At 49.6% G+C, this 23,142-nt stretch overlaps 1 protein-coding gene across 6 annotated transcripts in view; it reads left to right on the top strand.

Annotated features, from left to right (window-relative positions):
* The window catches only part of LOC119372693 (serine/threonine-protein kinase WNK4), a 352,802-nt gene that overhangs the window by 170,469 nt on the left and 159,191 nt on the right, over positions 1–23,142 (top strand). For all 6 annotated transcript variants that reach the window (XM_049419747.1, XM_049419751.1, XM_037643142.2 and 3 more), the window contains 2 exons: positions 1,693–1,787; positions 5,693–5,942. In XM_049419747.1, coding sequence (XP_049275704.1) covers positions 1,693–1,787; positions 5,693–5,942 — 345 coding nt within the window. The remainder of the gene's footprint in view (positions 1–1,692; positions 1,788–5,692; positions 5,943–23,142) is intronic.

Here is a 23,142-nt window from a genome sequence, read left to right as displayed (position 1 = left end):
CAAAATAATAATAAATAAAAATTAAAAAAAATGCAGCCAGCCAGATTTCACCGTGGCACGCTGCCATATGGGGCCAACACAGGCGACATGGGGTTATCTTGGCAATTTTTTTGTTGGCCACCATGTGCCACCAGCATGCTGATGGCTCCACAGGAGTGCGATGTTATCTGGTTGCCGCAGATCTTAACTGTTTCTACTCCGTGTGTTGCAGTAACGTTTGGAATAAAGTCACCCAATTGGGATAAGAAGGACCCTTGCATGCTGCAGATAAGCATGTGAAGACACGCTAAGAGTGTCTTGAGATGTTTGCCCAAGGGTCGGAGGTCACGTGACCGAGCACATTCTAGGAGATCTGAGGTCACAGTATTTGTACATGTGGTTGAGTACTTATGCAGTCCATTAATCTATAGCAGCTGCAAAGACAACAAGAGACTGCTTGTGTGGCAGATTGCATAGTCGGAACTGGCAGCACAATGCATTTTTTCATCCCAGCATGGTGACAGTGAGTGCTTGTGCCCATGTAGTGCGGCATATTCACGTTGGAACAGAATTTGTACGAGAAAGACTCTGCTTTTTGAATAATGCATTAATAATGATTGAATCACTAGCAGCATTTGGCTAAAGGGCTGGGTGTAGGATGTGTTCATGCGCTTAATCTTTCTTTTTTTGTTATTGAACGGTTTTTCATTTTGGGTGCATTAACTAAAGAAGTCAGAGCCAGCACTGCGGCCGTCTCCTATTGGCAGACATCACAGGAAAAAGGGAATGCACAGCTTGCTCACGCAACACACATGCCAGGGATGCTTGTGGCAGTAGGAGTGCTTTCCTTGCTCGTGCGCCAGCAGCAATAAATTCCTCTTTGCACTTGTTTCCTTGCTTTTCATTTTGCTTGGTGAAATGTGGCTAACTATGCCATCAATGCGGTGGCGTTGTGTTACTGGAAAGCCTCACTATGGCCACACAACCAGTAGGGTCAAGCTTTGGTAGGTGGCACCTACCAAAGCTTCATTTTTTATCTGGTGATGTCGATAGCGCACTTAAAAAGTGTGATTTGTTCAGTTTTTACTGAAAGTACTTTATGTTTTCTCACTTGTATCTTTAAAGAATCCCCTGGAAATTGCAAAAAACAATGGAAAAAAGCTGACCGGAGCTATATTTGCCCATTCTCACAAATTTGAAATGAAGCTTACAAATTAATGCGTGTTTTGAATTCTAAGAAAGACGAGTTCTCTTAAATTGTTCTGCAAATGGTGGAAGTGCTGGAAAATATTTATGTAGCTGGCAGAGCCATTGAAGACGGTGTCGTTATTTGATGATAACATTTTGCCTGTCAGTCTTTGCCATTCCAAGTTTGGTGCCCTGAAGTGGGTGGGGAAAGTCCTGATATTGCCACATTGTGGTTCCCTGCCACAGTCTCTGTAGAAAAAGGACACCAATTTGACCTGGTTGGTCACAGTATTAAATAAGTGAACTGAACTGTTTTGCTAATATGCTGCATCTCAGTTACTCGATGCATCTTTAGCTGCTTTTCTCTTTCACTGCCTACAATTTTTTTTTGCACTAGGGTTGCACCTGCTCAGTTGGGGTGGCAGGCTGTTTGCAGTCCTGAATTTGTAAAAGTGCTGTAGTAGAATGTTTGTGCGCTTTGTGTTGGTGTAGTGAAATTATGGTCAATGTACGAATGGCCTGCAGGATGAACTCCAGTCTTTGGCTCACGACGCGGAAACCATGCAGTCCCCACCGACAGTCATTTCAACCCAGCTCTACGATGACCTGCGTGGTGACAGGTAGGGTCAATATGATTACTGCATCGTTATTAAAGGTGGGAACAGTTCTGGTACTCGATGGTATCGCTCTAACCTCCCTGTTATGTTCAGAGAAAAGTTAGATACCCATCAGCAACTCATTAAGGTATAATATTAAGAAATTTGCACAAAGAGAATTTATGCTTCAAAATAAACACACACAAATTATTGTACAGTGCTTTGGAACAAAGATAAAAAGAATTTTGACAAAGCCTAGCTTCAAAGTCTCTAAGCTCATACTACATAATCCAACAATGTTTGTAGAGTCGGTACATGCTTATGCTGCACAAGGTCAGCTTTGGTCAAATGTCAACCAGCACTCTTGGTATAGAAGTTGTTCTTTGTGTTACTCCTGTTGTTGGAGGAGTGCAGTCTTGTTTTCCTCGCAGGGGCGCCTGCTTCAGCAGGTCAGTAGTGCCACCACACAAATGAGCTGACAGGGTTGATCCCATCATACCTTGTGTGGCTGAGCCATATCTGGGAATGGGGGGTGTTTGGACCTTGTGGGGTTACATGCGCTACTCAGTGTCTTCGATGCAGCGGCCTGAGGTGTTGTGCTTGAGAGGGCATTTTGTCAGCCCCACTGCCCTGCGCCAATTCTGAAGCCCCGTACCCTCCTCCCTCTTTTCTGGGAAGATTCCGCCTCTCAGCCCAGCCATGTGTGTCACTTCCTCTAGGGCCTCTGGGCCTTGCGTCTTGAGAAGTGCGACCACATGCATCTCAACCAACCCCTGCATGCATGGTGTAGCGCAATCGGGCAGTGTGTTGTCTGTGCAGCAAACCAATGGGAGAACCATGGCCGCTCTTGTGATGACGCCACCAGAAGGGCACCACTATCGACCGGTGTACCTAGTGTGCGAAATTTTAATGTGCAGTGCGAAACTTTCGGAAGTTGTTGAGTAAAATGGTGGCATAACACAATTGAAACTAAAATTACTTCCAAAATTTAAACACTAACAACACTAACAAGCATTTGGATGCATGATTGCAATAAATGAAGCTGGTTCTGCATTGTCTGTGCTTGCATGTTGTAGGGGTTCTTAATTAGATATGAACACAACAAGCAGTGTGTGGGAACTTGTCACTCGTTTGGATCGCTCCGCGCGCTATTGGAGTGGCATTCAGTCTCGCTAGTACTATGCCGCAGCCCTAACAGTCAGAGCTGTGATCCCCTAACGCGCAGTCCGCATTGAGTCACGACCCCGGCGGGTTTCAGGCCAGTGGAGGCAGAGATGAGTCTCTCAACTGAAGGTGTTTATTTGCCTCAGATGCACATCTGCCAATTGCAACAAATACAGTAGCACATCCAATTAACACAAGAACACCCCAGTGGCAGAGCATTACGCACTACTGGGAGAAACAAACCAATTGTACAAAAATTCTGCAGATCCCACGCCTTGTGCAAATCTGTTTCGTGCGAAGCAATCAGTGGGTACCTTATGCTGCATTTTTTGTCTTTGAGCCAAACGTGGGAGAGCACGCGCACCCATTTCCTTTCTTTAACTCTGGCGTGATTGCGGACTGACGGCGGGAGCCAAGAGCTCACTTGGAGAGCGAGCACAGTTGCCCCTTTCCTGGCAACCCCTCCTTTCCCGCCGCACCACATGCTAATCCTCGCTTCCCTGCTCATGGGAAAAGGTTACTCGTCCCCTGCGAGGGAAACAACCCTCACGGGGGGGAGGGAGAAGGGAGGCGAATAAAACAGCCGACCGGGCAGGAGACGACCTCTCTTGCTCCGCTGACCTGTGGGAACGACCCACGCACCAGATCACCCCCAGGACCCGCGAGTCGTCGATCGACCGAAGGAGTAAGCATTACCCTTTGTTTTCTACTAGAGTGGACTATCCCTCTACGCGACATTTACGCGTTATTGCTAGTGCAGCAATAAAGTGTTGTTTGTTGTTCTAGCCTGTTGCTTTATTCGCCCGAACCCGTTGTAGCTGCGATGACTCGCGCTACGGGAAGGGGATGTTGACACATGCACGGTACGACTGTGTGCAGCTGGAATCGGAGCTAGGCTTCTGCACCAGCCGTGCATAGGAGCGGACCCCTTCAACGTTACGAGGTGGATCAACATTTTTTAAGCATAGTATTTGTGTGCCCATCGTGGCTTTACGAGGCATGTCGACTACACTTGCATTTAAAGGGTAACTTATGGTATGACGTAATGGCTGCACTCAGTTTAGAGCACTGATGTCAGTATTATCGAAACGAAGTGCACTTTACGGTGCGATCATGTGAATATCATATGTAACTTTAGTTAGCGTATTCTTCTGGGGTCTAGCAATGCTTGAATATAGTTTGCTGAATCATAGCAATACAAATTTAATGTTTATTAGACTTCTATAAAAGTGGAGCAACGCTGGAACCACAATTGACATTAACGGGGCATCACGCCTGTATCATATATATAAGATATATATTTAATGTTAATTGCATTGTTACAAAATTAGATAGCAGCACTGCAACCACAATTGACATTGCACTGACATTACGCCTGCATAAGGTCTTTTTCCAAAGCTGTTTCAAGACACAGCGTGGCTCTGTGGTAGAATACTTGACTGCCACGCAGAATGCTTGGGTTCGATTCCTGCTGGAATCCTGATTTTTATTATTTGTATTCGTCGGGTCAACACTGCTGGTGCTGGTTTTTCTTAAAGGGACCGACAACTGATTTTTCTCGACCCAGTTTTTTACGGCGCGACAGGAAGCTCACCCTTCGTAGCATTTGTAGCTGCAGTGGTTTATCCGAAAAGCCCGTAGTTATTTTATAAGCAGTATTTTTCGATCTGAAAAACTCCAAACACACATGAAGGCTTGCTCCAGCATCGCTGAGAATTGATAGCGATGCCGCTAGCCCTTGTGAAAGCTGTCGTTGTTCTGCTTTCACAGGAGTTACTGTAACTATGCTTAACCACATTTATTTTGAGCTTTCCAACCATTTTTGAAAATAGCAAGCTGTCACAATGAGATGTGTGGCTTTATACACCTTCCCGGTATTTGTACAGCGCTGTGTGCGCCTGCGCCCAAGGCTGCCTGCGCCTGTTTCATGGATGGCTTCTCCCGGCGTCGTTACTCTCTCGATACACGAGCCAAGCCAAGTAATCGAAAACGTAACTGTGCATATGCACGGCCGCACCGAGTAGCAGCGCGCGTCATTTCTGAGACGAAGTGTAGGCAGCAAAACTCTGTCGCTCCAAAATCTTAGCGACCTGGTAACTGCGTGCACGGTTGCATGAACACGCTGAAAAGTTGCTCAAGACGCACTGACGAGCATGGGATCATTACGTCACGCGAAGGAAACGCCACTTTAATGCATACTACTAACGCAGGCCTATATGTACATTATTATGGACTAATACCTTTTAATATAAAGAAACGAACAATATTTCAATACTAACAAAAAAATCGTCGACCGCGTACAGCAATCAACGGTCATGTGGCCGTCTTCATCGGATCGTCCATGTTTTTGCCGCCAGAGGCGCCACAAGTCATTTCTCGCGACTTTCAGTTAAGAATTAAAAATATAAATCCATCTCGCACGAAAAAAACAGGGTTGGTTTGAGTCAGTGCAACGGACAATCTTTACATCAGTGGAGTCAACTCATTTCATATTCTGGGCAGTTGTCGGTCCCTTTAACTCTCTCACATTTAAATTTCAGATGTGTGTCTCGCCTTTCTGGGAAGATCTTTGATAGCTGACACAGCCGGTCGGTCGGTCGGTCGGTTTTATTGCCATGTCCCCAAAAAGTTTGTTGTGTCTTACTCATCAGCATCATTTTGCCTTGCACAGTCATTGCACTTTTTCAAAACATGTCAGATAAAAAGATGAGCTCTTAGTAGTGTTTTCAGTGTTATGGAGCACAGGCCTTATTACTCACGTGCAGTGCATCTGCTCTGGACTCTGCAAGCGAGGCAAGTGACCTGACCGACTCGAGTGCACGAGAGAAGGCACGCAAGAAAGTGACCAAGCGACGACGAGTGGCCCAGGTGGAGCAGCGCTGGCCTCGTCTGCTGGTCCTCTCGGTCGAAAGCGGCTCGGTGGTCGAGTGCCAACTCGAGTCGTCCAAGGGGAAGACAGTGACCTTCAAGTTTGATATACACGACATGTTTCCACGGGACATTGCCAACAACCTGGTATGTTTCTTGCTTGGCATGCTGGATATATTATCATTGGGCACGGTTGTGGCCTAAAACCACAATGCAATTACAGCGGGGATGCTACCGTTGAGCCATTTGCGCCAAACTGTGCTGAAACACTGGCACTTCTTGCTACATTTATCGAAAATATGGTTGCATTTCCCCAAGATAGAGTTCACGAGTAGCCATGCGATTCTTAAACCTCTGTCAGAGGATGCACATCTAGTCTGAAAAGGAAATGCTCTGAATAAGGATAGGGTAGAGTGTACATGGCAGGCATTCCCAAATCATGACAGGCAATTCATTGCCGTCCCAAAACTGAAAGGTTTACAGTTACTGCATATTGCCAGTACAATCATAAGGGGCCCAAACTTGGAGGATAACAAAGAAACTTGAGAAAAGTTAAGAAACACACATAAAATGATTGGTGGACTGTCACAGGAAGACAGCAGTAGCTTGTATTCGAATTGACATTAAGAGGAAATAATGGCCCTGGGCAGGCCACGTAATGCACAGGACATACAGTCGAACACGGATATATCAAACCCACATATATCGAATTTTCAGCTATATTGAACGCGTAAATTATCCCCTTGAAAATCCTTTGTAAAAGTACAGAAATTCGTACGTCTATATCAAACGGTATTTTTACCCACCATCGGATATATCGAACGCCGTGCGAGCTGGAAGGTGCGCTTCGGCACTCACTGCGCCCTGCGTCCTTCATGGCACCGCGCCTCAGCCGACACCTGAAACACTCGAAAAACGTGAGGGCGAGAGTGCTCGGACTCTACTCCTGTTGGGTGCATTCTCCAACTTGCGGAACGGCTTTTTTTTTTCCCTTTTTTTCTCTCTTTCTCATGCTTTCTCCGCGTTACCATTGGCTCGGAGAGCAGGAACGAAGAAGCCGGCGACCTCCTTTCGCCTTTTCCTTCTTTTTTTTTGTTGCTGTTTTGTGAATTTTGATCAGCCAACCACAGCCCGCCCCTTTCGTATTTGCTCAGCCAACCACAGCTCGTGCCTTTCGTATATTGCTGCTGCCCTCGCAGGTAGCCCGGGCACCGGGGTAGCCATCGCCACCATCGCGACTGATCACGAGCGCTTTGTTGGCAGAGTTCACTTCCGCGAGTTGTCGCATACCACCGCATTCCTCTTTTGCATGCGTGCTCACCTGCGAGCTCAAAAACATCGAGTTGAAGTTTCTGCTGGCCAACGCAACAGCAAAGCTGCAACCGCTCGACCAGGGCATCATCAAGTCCTTCAAGCTGGGCTACAGGAGGCGACTCCTTGATAGGAGTCGCCTCCTGTAGCCCAGCTTGAAGCGTGCCGTTAACCACCACAGTGGCAAGAGCGCACAACACGCAAGCACCACAAAAACTGCACACGTCGGCCAAAGCTCGCTTCATGTAACGGAACATCACGAAACTTCATATCGAGGCCGGCGACTAGGACGGCCTCCTTTACGGCGGCGGCGGAGCACGGCTGACATAACGACCACTCCGATAAGTCTCAAGAGCGAACAATGACCCGCCAACCACAACTGGAGACTTGCAGCTGTCCGTCAAGCATAGTGTAATGCTTGACCCCTCATGTAATGTCCCATGTGGGACCTTTGAGGTATTATGAATAAATGAATAGTGTGCCTGCACGGCCAGCCTGGTGCCTGCGCTCAACACTTGCTTCATGCTACAACGGAACTTTCAAGGAATTCAAAACTAGCATCGCAGCGCGCGCGGAAGCGCGGGGCGCACAGTTTTGTCGGCATGGAGGCAGGCCCGGCAGGCTGCCATTGGCTGCTTTAACTTTGAATCTCCATCGACCCTAGCGCCAATTTCGCCTTCAGTTACCGCCCCTTTCAAGCGGCCGCTAAACTAGCAAATTATTAAAGATGGTGTCGGTGACGTAATCATGACGTAATTCTTTGGGACGCCGGAGCGGCGTGCCAACTTGCTTTTCGCCTTCTTTTTTTTTTCTTTTCTTCCTCTCCTTTTGGTGCGATTGTGGGCCACACGCGAGCGGCGAGGCGCATGTACTTTAACAACGTGATGTGGCTAGCGCTATCTTGTGGCACGCTGCACAAGCTCGCGATGGCACTTGGCGCGTGGGCTCCGCGGGCGGGCGGGCGGCGCAGGCAGCGCGGAAATGGCGGCAGATACGAACTCGCGTAGGTAAACGTTTCGCCCCGTCTCGGCATCGTTTGTTTCAGGGCAACTTCGAAACGCAAATGTAATAATTATTATACACAGAAAATAACTGCCAGTTGGGCGTGTTGGTATAGATTCATGATGGTGAAGCGCTAAAAGAAACGGGACTTACGAAGAACACAGGACGCAGCGCTACTAGCAACTGAGTTTATTTTGAAAACAACGCCCTCATATATACAAAATGTACGTCATCACTAAAGCCAAAAAAAAAAAAAAAACGTTAACACGTGATCATAAAAGAAATAAACAGGTGAGAGATAAAAACCGCGCATGCACCTCTACCAAGGCAAGAAATGCACTTCATTTTACGTTCTCTCTAAAAAAGCAACTTCACAATCCGATAGCAAAATGGATGGCTGACTAACGCAAGCATTGCCACTCTTCCTTATTTGATAAGCCTCAACGATCTCCCTGACAGTTCGATCGGCGTGCTTGTCAACAACAGTGGTTTTTTCAAAGTCAGGGTTGCATGTGCACTCTTTACAGTGCATTGCTAGATGTGAATACGGTGCCCCCTTCAATGAACTTTCGTGTTCGCGAAGGCGTACATTTACGCATCGGCCAGTTTGTCCGATGTAATGCTTTCCGCATGTAAAAGGGACATCGTATACCACATCCTTTCTGCATTCGACAAACTTTGTTCTATGCCTGATGCCACACCCATGGTTGGTCTCAGTACGTTTTTTGTTTGCCAACCTTTCCACTGCAGGGCATATCTTAGCCAACTTGTTTTTGGCCGAGAAAAGTACACGTACCCCATACTTCGACGCTATCTTCTTTAATCTGTGTGACGTGCTGTGCATGTATGGAACAACGGCTATCTTCGTTCTTGTTCCGCCTTCATCCTCAGTCCCGCCGACCCGTGCCTGTGTCCTCATCTGTTTTATCTGACGGCGATTCTTTTCGCATGCCAAAAGGATGCACTCATCAGGAAAACTAGCTCCTTTTAACCGGTCAACCTGGGTCGAAACACTTTCATCCATCAGATGCTCGCACGATTTAGTAAGCGCTGATTTGATGCATGACGTCGCAACGCCATTCTTCACTAGTCTAGAATGTGCTGAATTATAGTTTAATAGCGGTTTCTTCGTTCTAGGGTGGTACATCCAGCACGTCTTGTCAGGCAGAAATTTAATTAGCAAATCTAGAAACTGAATCTCACATTCTTTTGGTAGCTCAAAGGTGAACTGAAGGCCGAATCCTTTCTCTTTAAACGTTTTTAAAACATTCACAAGGCTGCTGCTGCCATGCCTATATTTCATCAAAACCAGGTAATCATCAACAAATCTGAAAACCTTCAAATTCATGCCATCCAGTTGCTTCTCAATATCTCTATCCACCTTGCTTAAAAATATATTGCAAAGGACTGGGGCGACACAAGAACCGATACATATGCCTTCTCTCTGGACATACACCCCGTCATTCCATCCCACCAAGGTGGACTTGAGATAAAGTGCCAGCAGCTCCAAAAAGCCTTCAACAGACACCCCGCTGGAGTTACGAAAGGTAACTTCATCGTTGTACTCTACGATGCACTCTCTTACACTTTCTAGTAAATGAGCATGAGGTATCGAGTAGTAAAGGTCTACCACATCAATACTAAAGGCATCGCGTACCCCTACACCTTCAGCCCCGAGATACTGAACGGCATTCGTAGAATTAGGCACTAAAAATGGGTCAGAAAGGTGAAGCGAATCCAAATGCGTCTGCAAATAGCCAGAAACCAGGTGAGACCACGAGCCCCTTTCGGAGACAATGGTGCGGAACGGTAACTCCGGCTTGTGGGTCTTTACCGTAAAGAACGCTTGCAATAAAAGACCCTTCTCGTTCTTCATTGTGGAAGACAGCCGGCTTAGGTTTAACTCGGTCAAAAGCTTCACTGCACGTCGTTTAACGACGGTGGCCTTTTCCTTAACTTCTCGGAAGTTTTTCTGAATTGCGGTTTTTGCTTTTTCCAAAAACATAGCCTCGGGCAACACTACAAAAAAACCCTCCTTGTCCGATACCATGGCACGCGAGCCGCTTTCCACCAGGGACTTAATCACAGGTTCAAGTTTCTTAGCTGTCACTGGCTTGAGTCTACTAGAGGAAAACACACTAACGCATTCATCAATACACCTCACTTTTTCTTCGTCCTTCACTTGGCTGGCCACAGATCTGGATACTCCCACCTTTTCGGCGGCACCAAACGTTCTTTTTTTTTTTTTTTTTTGGCTTTAGTGATGACGTACATTTTGTATATATGAGGGCGTTGTTTTCAAAATAAACTCAGTTGCTAGTAGCGCTGCGTCCTGTGTTCTTCGTAAGTCCCGTTTCTTTTAGCGCTTCACCATCATGACACAGAAAATGCCGCCCAGATGGCACATTTTGATCGTTATATCCGATATGCGGCCAATAACATATCGTTATATATGGTTTTTTTCCTCATAGACTTAATGCATAAAATGACACACATAACTCGACCCATCGTTATAACCGATATATCGTTATATGTGGTATCGTTATAAGTGGACTGCACTGTACTAGACGGATGGGAAATGCAGCTGGGGTGGTGGAATGAAGAAGCTTGCTGACGTCAAGTGGAATCAGCTTGCACAGATTGGAGGTCATTGGGAGATCCTGCAGTGGTCATAGATCAGGCTGAGGATTTTGGTGTCTGCTTTTGTGTGCGGAAAAGAAAAGGAGCACCTGAAATGCTGGAAAAGAAGCTACAATAGATCGGGAGATGCCACACCCACATGTGTGCGTGCAGTCAACCTGTCTTCTTTCACTCCTGCCAAGATGGTGAAGGCTGCCAACCGGAAGAGAGGCACACAAAGTTTACATTGAACTTTCTACAAAATGTTCCGTTGTGGTTTCATATAACGTTCTCTGTACGAATGGTTTCGATAGTGCTTGCCGTTCTCTTTCAACATTGTGCTTGCACTTGAAACGTGTCCAAGGAAACGTGGTTTCGCTTGTTTTGGTATGCCTTGCTGGCCGCCGCTGCTTGTTTTGTGATGTTTTTCTGCACGAGAAAGGATTCCAACGAAGCAGTCTATATTCTGGCATTGCTGCGTGTTGGCACTGCATGCGATCACAGCATTATTTGCTCTCTCAAGTGAAAACCTTCAGTTTCCCGAAAGATAGCCCGGATTGTGGCTGGTCATGAGAGACAATTTGACGTCCACGAAAGACTCGCGTATTTGTTCTGTCCACTTTGTGCAAAAGAAGTCAGTTTATTAATATTGTTGCGTGGTTAAGACCGACGTTAGCAGTGCATAGTAGGATATACAGTTGATGCCGGATATACAGCATAGACCGCTTATAACGGAAGTCGCCGGAGTCGCGAATATTCGCACTATAAGCGGTACCGCACTATAACCAAAACAACATTTTTGAAAGGTTGCATGTGTACAGAACATGACCAACAGGCAGGCGCGCAATTCTGACTATCGCGGCATGCGACTGGGGTGCAAGTTTGCATCTGCCTACATTTGAAAATGTTGAAGGGTTAGCGTCCGCGGACCTGCGGTGTTGACCTAAATAACGCGGAAAAAATGCGCCGTCACGGGAAGTCGCCGCGGTAACACACTGCGCGTGCGCGATGTCGAAAACAGTTACGACCACAAACCACCGCTCGAGTGTTTCACACGCACGCCCGCGTTTTCGTAAAAGATGTAAGTCACCCCTTCTAAATGCAACAATTGCAAAATGTTTCATTGTCTTGGCACCAAACCGCAACTTCTGTAGTCCGCGGCCGCCGACATGGCAGCTAGCGCTTGTTAGGCCTAGCTTGCGCGTTGCAACTTGGCATGCCGTGATGAGAGCTTGCCCTAGACAACACGGAGATCAGGCGTAGAAGAGATCGCACTCGCGAGCCAAACCGAGGGCATCACGCGTGAAACGAAGTTTCGGTTCGCGATCGGGAGAACAGCCGCGGCAACTATCCTGAAAAAGTCTTTCAAGCTTCTAAGTCCGCCTGTTGGTGGCAAAGGCGAAAGCTCAATCGTGTCTCAAAGCATTGTTACTTGCGGGGGAATCGAGGTTGCACGTGCGATATCTGCACTCTACGACGAAGCAACGACGAAGCGCGCATGTCAAGCGATCGAAGGGGGCAAAGGCTTCTCCGTCAGCCGCGCAACCGCTCCCCCTCGTCACACCACGCACCCGCGCCGGGCTGCTGTCCCCCACAGTCATCTCCTTTTTTTTCCCTCCCTGCTCCTTGTTCGTTCGTTCCGCATCCCCTCCTCCTTTGTAACGCCGGCGCCGCTCTCTCCCCCGCCGGCGCATCTCCGCTGAGAAGCACGCTCGCACCCTCGCATTTCTGCAGGCGTCGTTTCAGTTCTTGAAATGCCTGTACTTGCGCCCTTCCCCGATTGAATTTCACGTCGGTCGTCGTCAGGTGAGTTAGTGGCTCGGCAATCTGTGAAAATTCCTTTACGAAGCATCTGTAATAGGCGCACAAGCCGAGAAATCGGTGTACGGCCTTCTTGTCGGTGGGCGGCAGGAAAGCAGTGATGGCAGCTGTTTTCCAGGGGTCTGGGTGAACACCATCCCTGCTGATGACGTGACCCAAAAACAAGAGCTCCTCGTTCGCGAAACGGCACTTTTCAGGCTTCAAGGTGAGCCTGGAGGTCTTGATCACTTGAAGTACAGCTTCAAGGCGCCGGAGGTGTTCGTCGAAGCTTGAGGCAAACACAACGACGTCGTCCAAGTACACGAGGCACGTCTGCCACTTCAAGCCAGCCAGCACTCTGTCCATAACATGTTGGAAAGTCGCAGGTGCCGAGCAAAGACCGAATGGCATGACCTTGAACTCAAACAGGCCGTCCAGTGTTATAAAGGCAGTCTTTTCTTGGTCTCTCTCGTCGACTTTGATTTGCCAGTAGCCGGTCTTGAGGTCCATCGACGAAAAGTACTTTGCATTGTGGAGTCGATCCAGGGCGTCGTCTATCCGTGGAAGAGGGTACACGTCCTTCCTCCTGATTTTGTTCAGGCGTCAATAATCGACGCAGAAACAGAGGGTTCCATCCTTCTTCTTCACTAACACTACGGAAGACGCCCACGGACTCTTGGACGGCTGGATGATGTCGTCGCATAGCATTTCGTCGACTTGTTTCTTAACGGTGTCTCTTTCTCGCGTCGAAACATGGTAGGGACTCTGACGGAGTGGTCGTGCATTTTCTTCCGTTATGATACGGTGTTTAGCAAGGGGCATTTGCCGGACCCGCGATGATGACGAGAAACGGTCCTTGTATTCCTTCAGAAGGCATCGGAGCTGTTGCTGTTGGAGGGCGGGAAGGCTTGGGTTTACGTCGAAGGATGGCTCAGGCATTGGGGTCGTCGTTGTAGCTTCGTGAGAAGCTAAAAAGGCAAACTCATCGCTGACAGCCAAGATTTCTTCGATGTACGCAATCGTCGTGCCCCTGCTCAGGTGTCTGCATTCTTGGCTAAGTTTGTTACCATCACGCTTCCTTTTCCTTCATGCAGCCGAGCAGTGCCTCTGGCGACGCAAATGTGACGATCTAGCAGCAAACGCTGATCGCTCTCAATGACACGTTCGATGTCTTTGGCCTTTACGGTGCCGACGGGAATTATGACGCTGGATCTAGGCGGAATGGTGACTTGATCCTTGAGCACGTTCAGGGCATGTTGACATGGGTTTATACCGTGTTGAAACCACCATTGTGGTAAATCTCAGCAAAAAAAAAAGCAGTTCAATCGGTTATCTTGTGTATGGTGGCTACTGACGCTGTTCAAAGAACCGTGGGACAAGCTTTTAACGTTCATTTAGAACTACAGCTCTTCGTTTCTTAGAACTGCGGCCGCTTGTCTCCGCGGCGAGTGCTGCACAATGGTGAAGTACTGCTCTGTGCCTCAGTATACATCTTCCGCTCGGGAAAAATGCGTTAGCTTTCACAACTACCCTAAGGACCCGAAGCTGAAGAAGGAGTGGATTGTCAAGCTCAGAATGGGAATGCGCCCCACGCCTTCATCGACCGTGTGTAGCAAGCATTTTGCGGACGGGGACTTCTGCTACCTACCGTACGCGCCACTCTTAGGTAAGCTTGTGACCGTGTTTAAGCGCCTCGCCAATACTTAAGCCGTTTATTGCACACAGGCTGTAAGCATAGCCAGCCGACTTATACCAGGTACAGTGCCGTCCCACAACCTGCCGCGAAGGCCCCTAGACTAGGAGCCGACGACGCGGCCTCCGAATCGCCTCGCACGTAGGCGCACCTCGTGAGCTCAGCTGAGCGGCGCAGGATATCTGAGACTACGGCTGCATTTGGATGGTGTACATACGTACAGGAGACTCTCAGTAAACGGAAATCTCTTAAACGGAACTACTGCATCTAACACGATTGGTTTCATACTTGGATTCTGCACCCCTGTTCATCTCTCAGTAAACGGAACTCCTGTTAAACGTAATACATTTTCCTGGTCCCTTCAGGTTCCGTTTACTGAGAGTCTACTGTATGTTACTTATGAAGGCAAACGCGCGCCTAGTGGACTGCTTATAAAGTCAGAAGCGAAACCTGTTGCCACTGTTTAGTGCACATTCTCTAAAAGCTTTTACCTGAGGCAGTGTAGACAATCTTTAAAAGCGGAGCTCTTTAAGCTTTTCGTTAGGCTGCGTGGCATGAAACTGGAGCCAGCTTGCCTTTGCCACGTTAATCTCTGTGGCCCTGTGCGTGGCATAATCAGCGATTAACTATTTGTTATACAGCAAAAGCTTGTTAATTTGGATTTCTAGGGACCGGAAAAAATGTCTGAATTAAACGAATGTCCGAATCATCGAATGGTCGAAATAAACACAATAAATGCAAGAGTTTTTTCAACATACCTTTACTTTACAAAGTAATCGCGGATGCGTGTCTGTTTTCGAGCAGAAATTCGCGCGGACACAATTTTTCTGAGCCCTTCAAGGTGCTCAGCAGCTCGCATGCTGTCTGCAGTGCCAAAACAAAATTCTTCAAGGACGACGAGGGCCTCCACGACTTCCTTCACAGTGCGAGGGGGCCCGTGCTGCTCATAGTGTGGCTGCTCCTCTTCAGGCTCTTCGTTCTCGGATTCGTTGCCATGCATCACTTCCTTGACGATTTGCTCATCAGTCAGACAACCGGCAGTGGCAACGCCATCATCAATGCCGATATAATCCTCTAGTGTCACTGCATCAGGCATAACACTTCCGAAATCCTGCCCATCGTTGGCACCGTCGTCCGGCGACACTTCGGCATCGCTGGAGTCGGGTACAACAAAGCCACTGTGCCTGAAACAGTTGGCAATGGCGTGCGCAGGTGTGTTCTGCCACACATACGCAAGAATGCTAACTGCGCTCAGGAGACTCACGTATTGTTTGCCGACGCCATGGCACAGGAGCAACTTCTTGTCGGCAGAGCCCATTTTTCAGGGCACGCAAAATTTCTACAAGCAGATGCTCGACGATGACATAATCCAACCCTCGACCAGTCCATGGGCGTCCCCCGTCGTACTTGTAAAAAAGAAGGACGGCACTCTTCAATTTTGCGTGGATTACAGAAAACTCAACACAGTGACGAAGAAAGACGTCTACCCTCTTCCACGCATAGACGACTCACTGGATCAACTTCGACATGCCCGATATTTCTCATCCATGGATTTGCGAAGCGGCTACTGGCAGATTGAGGTCCATGAACGCGACCGTGAAAAAACAGCGTTCATAACTCCCGACGGCCTCTACGAATTTAAAGTGCTACCGTTCGGTGTACTGTTCGGTTCGGTCTGTGCTCTGCTCCAGCGTCGTTCCAAAGGATGATGGATACTGTGCTGTCAGGCCTGAAGTGGGAGTCGTGCCTTGTCTATTTAGACGATGTCGTTGTTTTTTCGCAAACATTCGATCAACATTTACAGCGACTTCAGTCCGTCTTCGTCGCAATTCGCAAAGCAGGCCTATCACTAAAACCGGAGAAATGCCATTTCGGCTACGACGAACTAAAGTTCCTCGGTCACCTTGTCAGTCACGATGGCATTCGGCCAGACCCAGACAAGACAATGGCTGTTGCTGCATTTCCCCCACCTTCCAACAAACTTGATGTGCGCCGATTTTTAGGCCTCTGCGCATACTACAGGCGCTTTGTGCAAAATTTCGCGAACATCGCCGAACCCCTCACCCGCTTAACGAAAGAGGATATTCCTTTTGTCTGGGGTCCCGAGCAAAGAGACGCTTTTTCCGAGCTTCAGCAGCGCCTCCAGACCGAGCCCGTACTAGGACACTTTGACGAAGATGCCGCCACTGAACTGCACACTGGCGCAAGCAACATCGGCCTTGGTGCAGTGCTCGTCCAGTGGCAAGATGGCGTCGAGCGTCCCATCGCCTATGCTAGTCGCATTCTGTCATCTGCAGAAGCTAACTACTCGACCACGGAGAAGGAATGCCTTGCTGTTATCTGGGCGATATCAAAGTTCCGACCGTATCTATATGGCCGTCCGTTCAGAGTCGTCACAGACCATCATGCCCTCTGTTGGCTGGCCAATCTCAAGGACCCTTCAGGGCGTCTCGCGAGATGGAGCTTGCGCCTTCAAGAATTTGACGTAACAATCGTCTACAAGTCTGGCCGGAGACACGCTGATGCCGATTGCCTTTCGCGCGCTCCACTTGCAACGACATCAAGCGATGATGATACTGAAGGCCGTTTTCTTTGTGCTGTCAGTGAATCTGACTTAGCCCAACAACAACGGAACGATTCAGAGCTTGAACAACTTATTAAATACCTTGAAGGCCGTAGCTCGAGACCTCCGCGGGCATTTGTGCGTTCGGAATCATTCTGTCTCCGTAATAACATCCTCTACAAAAAGAACTTCAAACCTTATGCGACTGAACACCTGCTTGTCGTTTCATCGGTGCTGCGTGCCGACATTTTATCTGCCTGCCACGATGAGCCTTCGTCCGGCCACATGGGATTCGCGCGTACCCTTGCTCGGATTCGCCAGCGCTACTACTGGCCAAAGCTCACTCAGGATGTCAAGCATTACGTAAAAACGTGTAATGATTGCTAGCGTCGTAAAGCCCCACCTGTGCGCCCAGCTGGTTTCCTGAAGCCTGTTGCACTGCCAGCAGAGCCGTTTCAACAAATCGGCATGGACTTGCTCGGGCCCTTCCCGAAGTCTCATGACGGCAACCGCTGGATCGTAGTCGCTACTGACTATTTGACGAAATACTGCGAAACAAAAGTCCTACAACGAGGCACTGCCAATGAGATTGTGTACTTCTTCGTGAACAACATCGTTCTCCGCCATGGAGCGCCAGCAGTTGTCATCACTGACGTGGAACAGCTTTTACAGCGAAAATGATGCAAGACATCATGAGGCTTAGCGGAACCGCTCATTGCAAAACTACCGCATACCATCCACAAACCAATTGTCTTACGGAGAGATTAAACAGGACCCTCGCTGACATGCTCTCTATGTACGTTCACCAAGACCACAAAAACTGGGACGACGTTCTACCATACATTACGTTCGCTTATAACACTGCGGTTCAAGAGACTACGGGGTTCACCCCTTTCCGGTTGCTTCACGGCCGAGAAGCAATTACGATGCTGGATGCCATGCTGTTACCTGACAGCTGTTACATTACCACCAATGCGAATGACTTTATCCGGCTCGCAGGCGCAGCTCGCAAGCTTGCACTCGAGCGAATCCAAAACCAGCAACACATTGACTCGCACAGGTACAATTCTCGTCATCGCGGGGTTATTTACCAGCCCGGTGATCAAGTGTGGCTGTGGATTCCTATTCGCCAAAGGGGCCGCTCGGAAAAATTACTCCACCTCTACTTCGGTCCTTATCGAGTTCTACGTCGCCTCAGCGACGTCAACTACGAAGTCCTGCTTGAAAGCACGGCTCGCCAATCTCGTCGTTTAAAGCAAGCAGACATTGTGCATGTATCGAGGATGAAGCCGTACTACCCCTGTTGACTATTCGCCAAGTCTACTTGGATGATCGTTCGAACACCTCGACACTGCTGCATCATTTGTGCGTGTGTGCGTGTGTGCGTGTGCGATTATTTTCTGTTTTATTCACCATTAAGCATCGGTACGATGCTTTTTTTTTTGGAAGGTATGGTAGCCTCGATGCTCACCGGAGCCGAAGACTCCCGCGGGTTCAGGCTTAGCGAGCCACAGGGCCGCGTCTACCGTCGCCTGCTTACGTTTAGCGCACCGCTCCGCGCGCGCTCAGCTAGCAAAGGCGTTGAGCGCCGCGCGGCATAAACACAATGTTCGAGATAACATACACACACAAACACTTTATTTGCCTTCGGCGGCACCCCAACACACACACAGTACACGTCCGCTCCTGGGGCACGGGGAAGCAAAGGGCTTCCCACGCGGACGATACACCAAGGGGGGACTGCCAGCACGTCGCAGCTGGCAATGGCGAGCTTTGACACGCCGCTCGGGAAAAGGTCCCTCGCAGCTATGCTGGGCACTCTCGCGATGACCACTGGGCCCGGTCGCGAGAGTTAGGGCAACCTCCGTACGCGTGGGCCTCCGGCAAGTGCTGCTCGGTGTGGTACGACCGCGCACGTGCACTAGGCACCGCTCTTTGGCTTAACATACGAACCGGAGCTAACACTGGGGTAAACACGCCTGGAAGGGTGCCGAGGCACCCAGGCAGGCTACAGCCCGGCGATTCCCAAAGGGGACGTCGGGCCAGAAGGAAACGCGTGCTTACCCAGCGGCGTCCGAGGAGAGAGAGAGTTCGTCCCGGTCTCCCGGTGTGCCGGCGTGCACGCGCGTCAGTCCCGCCGAATCTCGCGGCTCCGAGACCGCGTGCAGCGCCATCACGAGAGCCGGCGCGTAGCGTAAGATGACGCCACTTGCCGTCGCGGGAGAACGGGAGAGGGAAAGGATTCGTGGAACGGCGAAATGCCCGCGCAGTGGCTCCGGGCGCGCCTCGGATCCCCACAAAGGGGAGTAATGCCACGAGCATGGGATGACATTGCGCTATTCTACTGTGTGTATGTGCCACTGTAAAACTGGCGAGAGGGGAAGGAAGTGGAAAAGACGAAGAAGTCGTGTTTCTTGTGTCGGTTCAGCTCGACGTCCTGGTGCCCGACAGACAGAGGTTCTGTACTGTTCGTAATAACGTGACAATATAAATTCATCTCTCACGAAAAAAACAGGGTTGGTTTGAGTCAATGCAACGGACAATCTTTCCATCAGTGGAGTCATCTCATTTCATGTTCTGGGCAGTTGTCGGTCCCTTTAAATACGCATAGCTCATATTTCGAATTATCGATATATCGAACTGTTTCGCGATCCCCTTCTATTCGATATAGCCGGGATTGACTGTACTCTGAAAAGGCATCTGGGAAAGAGGTGAAGAAGTCGACATTCTCTTGTGAGCTGTGCTGTGGCTGACTGACTACTGACTTAGTGTTGTAATTTCCACGTTACATTTTTGGTGGAGCTGCGGGGTACTTTTCTTTGATGACGGAGCTTCACAGTGGACGCCTTCTTAAGTCCACCACCATGGCTCCAGGTGAAGACACGTCTTCGCCAACTACGTCGGCAATATCTCCGAGAACAACCTAGTACGTCGCCTTAAGGCAACCCCGTGATCCTGGGAGAACAACGTCGATGTGGACAAGTGTCTCGGCATGTACGAGCGCATCAGCAAGCAATATGGCTGGGACCCAACCGTTATGCTGGCGAATGTCATATTCTACCTCGACAAAACTCCTTGCGTCTGATTTGAGACCTACGAGCACGAAGTTACAAGCTGGGACACGTTTAAACAACAGCTCCGCGACCTTTTCGGCAGCCCATTTAGTCAACAGCTTGCTGCTCGGAAACAATTGGCCGTACGTACCCAAACGTCAACCGAGCCCTACTTGACCTACATCCAAGACGTGTTATCCTTGTGTCAAAAGGTTGACCACATGTTGGAGGCTGACAAGATTTTCCCCATTTTAAAGGGTATCGCAGACGATGTGTTCAACGTCACGACCATCGATGCTGTAATTAAGGATTGTCGCCGCCTGGAGCAAGCGAAGAGTTGGCGCATTCCGCACCAGTTCCATCGTCTCCCCAACACCGCTGCAATGTCGTCTTGCGAAGGCATCCCCTTTTCAGCCATACACAACTGAAGATGTGACGCGCATCGTCCGACGCAAACTTGAGGCCGTGTGCCCAGCTGCTAATAAACCGATGTTGTCTGAGACATCGGGCCTCGCTGTCTCCCTCATCCAGGCCATTGTCTGCCAGGAATTTGCTAACCTGGGTCTGTGTTCAACTGTATGTGCCATGAACAATACTGATGCCTCTATAGCCTCTGTAGAGACAACATGCCGCCGTCAGGACCCTCTTCGTTTCAATAACCCGTCTGAATGTGCGAACAGCAGATAAGTTGATCTGCTTCAGCGGTGGTCGTGCAGACCACATTGCTCGTTACTGTCGCAGCCAGTGGCCCCCTACGTCTAGCCCATATCCTGCTTACAACGGCCCCTTCCGCACAATGAATTGGCATTATCCGACCCACGCTGAGTCTTGAGCATTCACCGCCGCTGAGGCCTATGGCCACCCCTTCCCGTCGTTGCCGCCTCCAAGCCGTTCCTCTCGTTCACCCACATGTCCCTGGGAAACTAGGCTGCGCAGTTTCTTGAGGTGAAGCTGCCCTGTCGACCTTACCCAAAAATCCCCTGTTGCCCTTACATCTACACTAGAACACACTTCAACTACATGTTGATGGCACTCCTGTTCAAGCTTTGATCGACACAGGCGCTCACGTCTCTGTTATGCGTGCGTATTTTCGTTGTCACATGAAGAAGATTCTCATGCCACCCTTGACCGAAGTGGTACAAGTCATGGATGGCGGCGCAGTTCCTGTCGTTGGGATGTGTACAGCCCAGCTTACCGTTGTTGGTCATCAGGTGGTCATTCTTTTTACTGTTCTTGCCACATGCCCCCATGACATCATACTTGGGCTGGATTTTCTGGTTGCCAATTCTGTGCTTATTGATTGCTCTGCCGGTGTGCTCTACCTTGAACTGCCACAACTCGGCGACATACGTCGATATGTTATGCTCACCAGCTGTGCCAGACGGCAACTACTACGCTGCACGTCTTCCCAACTTCTTGCTCACGCATTGTGTTGCTGTTCCCTATACGGTTCTCAGCATCACGGCTAAGAGAACCTGGCTATCAGTTGTCAATTTCGGCTTCGCAAATCAAGTGCTCCCACAAGGCATTTCCATAGCCCACGTTTGTTCACTACTAGATTCACAGGTCGGAGCTTTCGCCTTGGATGCCATTGTCCCTACGCAGCAGACACCACCGATAACCGATTGTGGCAGCCGTCAAATTTTAAACATGATAGCCGCTGACCTTCCGCCTGAACACGTTGAAGCCCTCCAGCGCGTTCTCGGGTCCTACCAGGACATTTTTGATTTCGGTGACCGACCTCTAGGGCAGACGTCCGTTGTCCAGCATCGCATATACACAGGTGATGCCAACCCTGTTCACCGCCGCCCCTACAGAGTGTCTCTGCTGAGCGGAGCGTTATTCAACAGGAAGTAAACAAGATGCTAGCGAAGGACATTATAGAGCCGTCCTCCAGTCCCTGAGCGTCTCCGGTAGTGTTAGTCAAAGAGAAGGATGGATTGTGGCGCTTTTGTGTGGGCTATCACCACCTCAACAACATCACAAGGAAAGACGCCTACCCTCTACCACGAATTGGCGACGCCCTTGATTGTCTGCATGGTGCCACGTACTTCTCTTCCATCGACCTTCGTTCCGGATATTGGCAGATCGCTGTGGATCCCGTGGGCCAAGAGAAGGCCTTTGTAACACCTGATGACCTCTACCAGTTCAAGGTCATGCCCACGGTGCAAGAAATACTTAGGTGAGCGAACGACGCGAAGGGAGCGCTTGTTGGGGAGAGACGGTTAATGTTCTCGTTTTCCGCGTGCCGAGAGATGGCGCGCCGGACTGAGGACCGTGGCGGGCTGCTGGCAAATTCCGCAAGGCACCTCCGGCACGTGGGCGACGGATTCCAAATCTGATAAACTGAGTTATCGCGCGATATCGACCACCCGACATGTCACGCGAACGGCTGTTTCGTTGTTCATAACGTCGCTCATCGCCGTGCAGTGCATTTTTGCGCATATGGGGTTTGGCCTTCTCTGTCCACGTGCTACGTTAGCCGTGCAGTGCACGCACTTTTTCTTGTTGCTGCCCTTGCTTTTTGAGCTCGTTTTTGAAAATGTCATAGTGGTCAAATCTTTTGTAGCGTTAGCTACACTTGCCTAGCCAGAGCCGATTTCGTGTGGATCCTCATGAGCCGTGCTGCGCATGCGCGAGGATCAGTGATGTTACACAGCTGGCTCACCGCAGCCGGCATCTCATGCGCTCTCCGCCACCGCCGCGCGCAGCTCGCCGCTGCTGGTCTGCGCGTTCGGGAGGAGTGGCGTTGTAGCCGCGGCAGACACACTGGCGCTGGCGCGCGCGCGGACTCCGCCACCGTCGTGCGCGACGGTCTGCGCATTCGAGAGGAGGGACGTCGTAGCCATGGCAAACACACTGGCGCCGGCGCGCGCGCAGCTATTCGCTTTCGCTGTGCAGTCACCGCTTGATAGCGCCTCTGACTGGCATTTTCAGGTGGGTAACGCCATGGAGAAGGAGAGCGCAAATGCTGCTCAATGGCGCAGAAGAGCCGAGAAGCTTATATCGGATCCCGAAGTAGTCGCCTGGCAATTAGCGCTTCAGCATACGAAGAATGAACAGAAGAAGGCAAATAATCCTAGACAATCTGGACAGCTAAGAATAATCAGCTGAACCTTTGGTAACGCTACGTGTATCCCGGCATAGCCGAGCTAAGCCACTGCAAATTTTTTGTGCTGCGGAAGAATGGGCAAGTGCTTTGTGCCCTTTTGCAAAAGTGGCTACAAATCTTGCAAAGAGAAGTATGCGCTTTTCACTCCACCAGCTAACAACGTGATAGTGTGCTATTTCTTCTACTAAATACTT

Source organism: Rhipicephalus sanguineus, chromosome 10 (genome assembly GCF_013339695.2).
Source record: "Rhipicephalus sanguineus isolate Rsan-2018 chromosome 10, BIME_Rsan_1.4, whole genome shotgun sequence".
NCBI classification, from domain to species: Eukaryota; Metazoa; Arthropoda; class Arachnida; order Ixodida; family Ixodidae; genus Rhipicephalus; species Rhipicephalus sanguineus.
The sequence above is the reverse complement of the archived record's forward strand: the minus strand, read 5'-3'. Positions and strand labels throughout refer to the sequence as shown.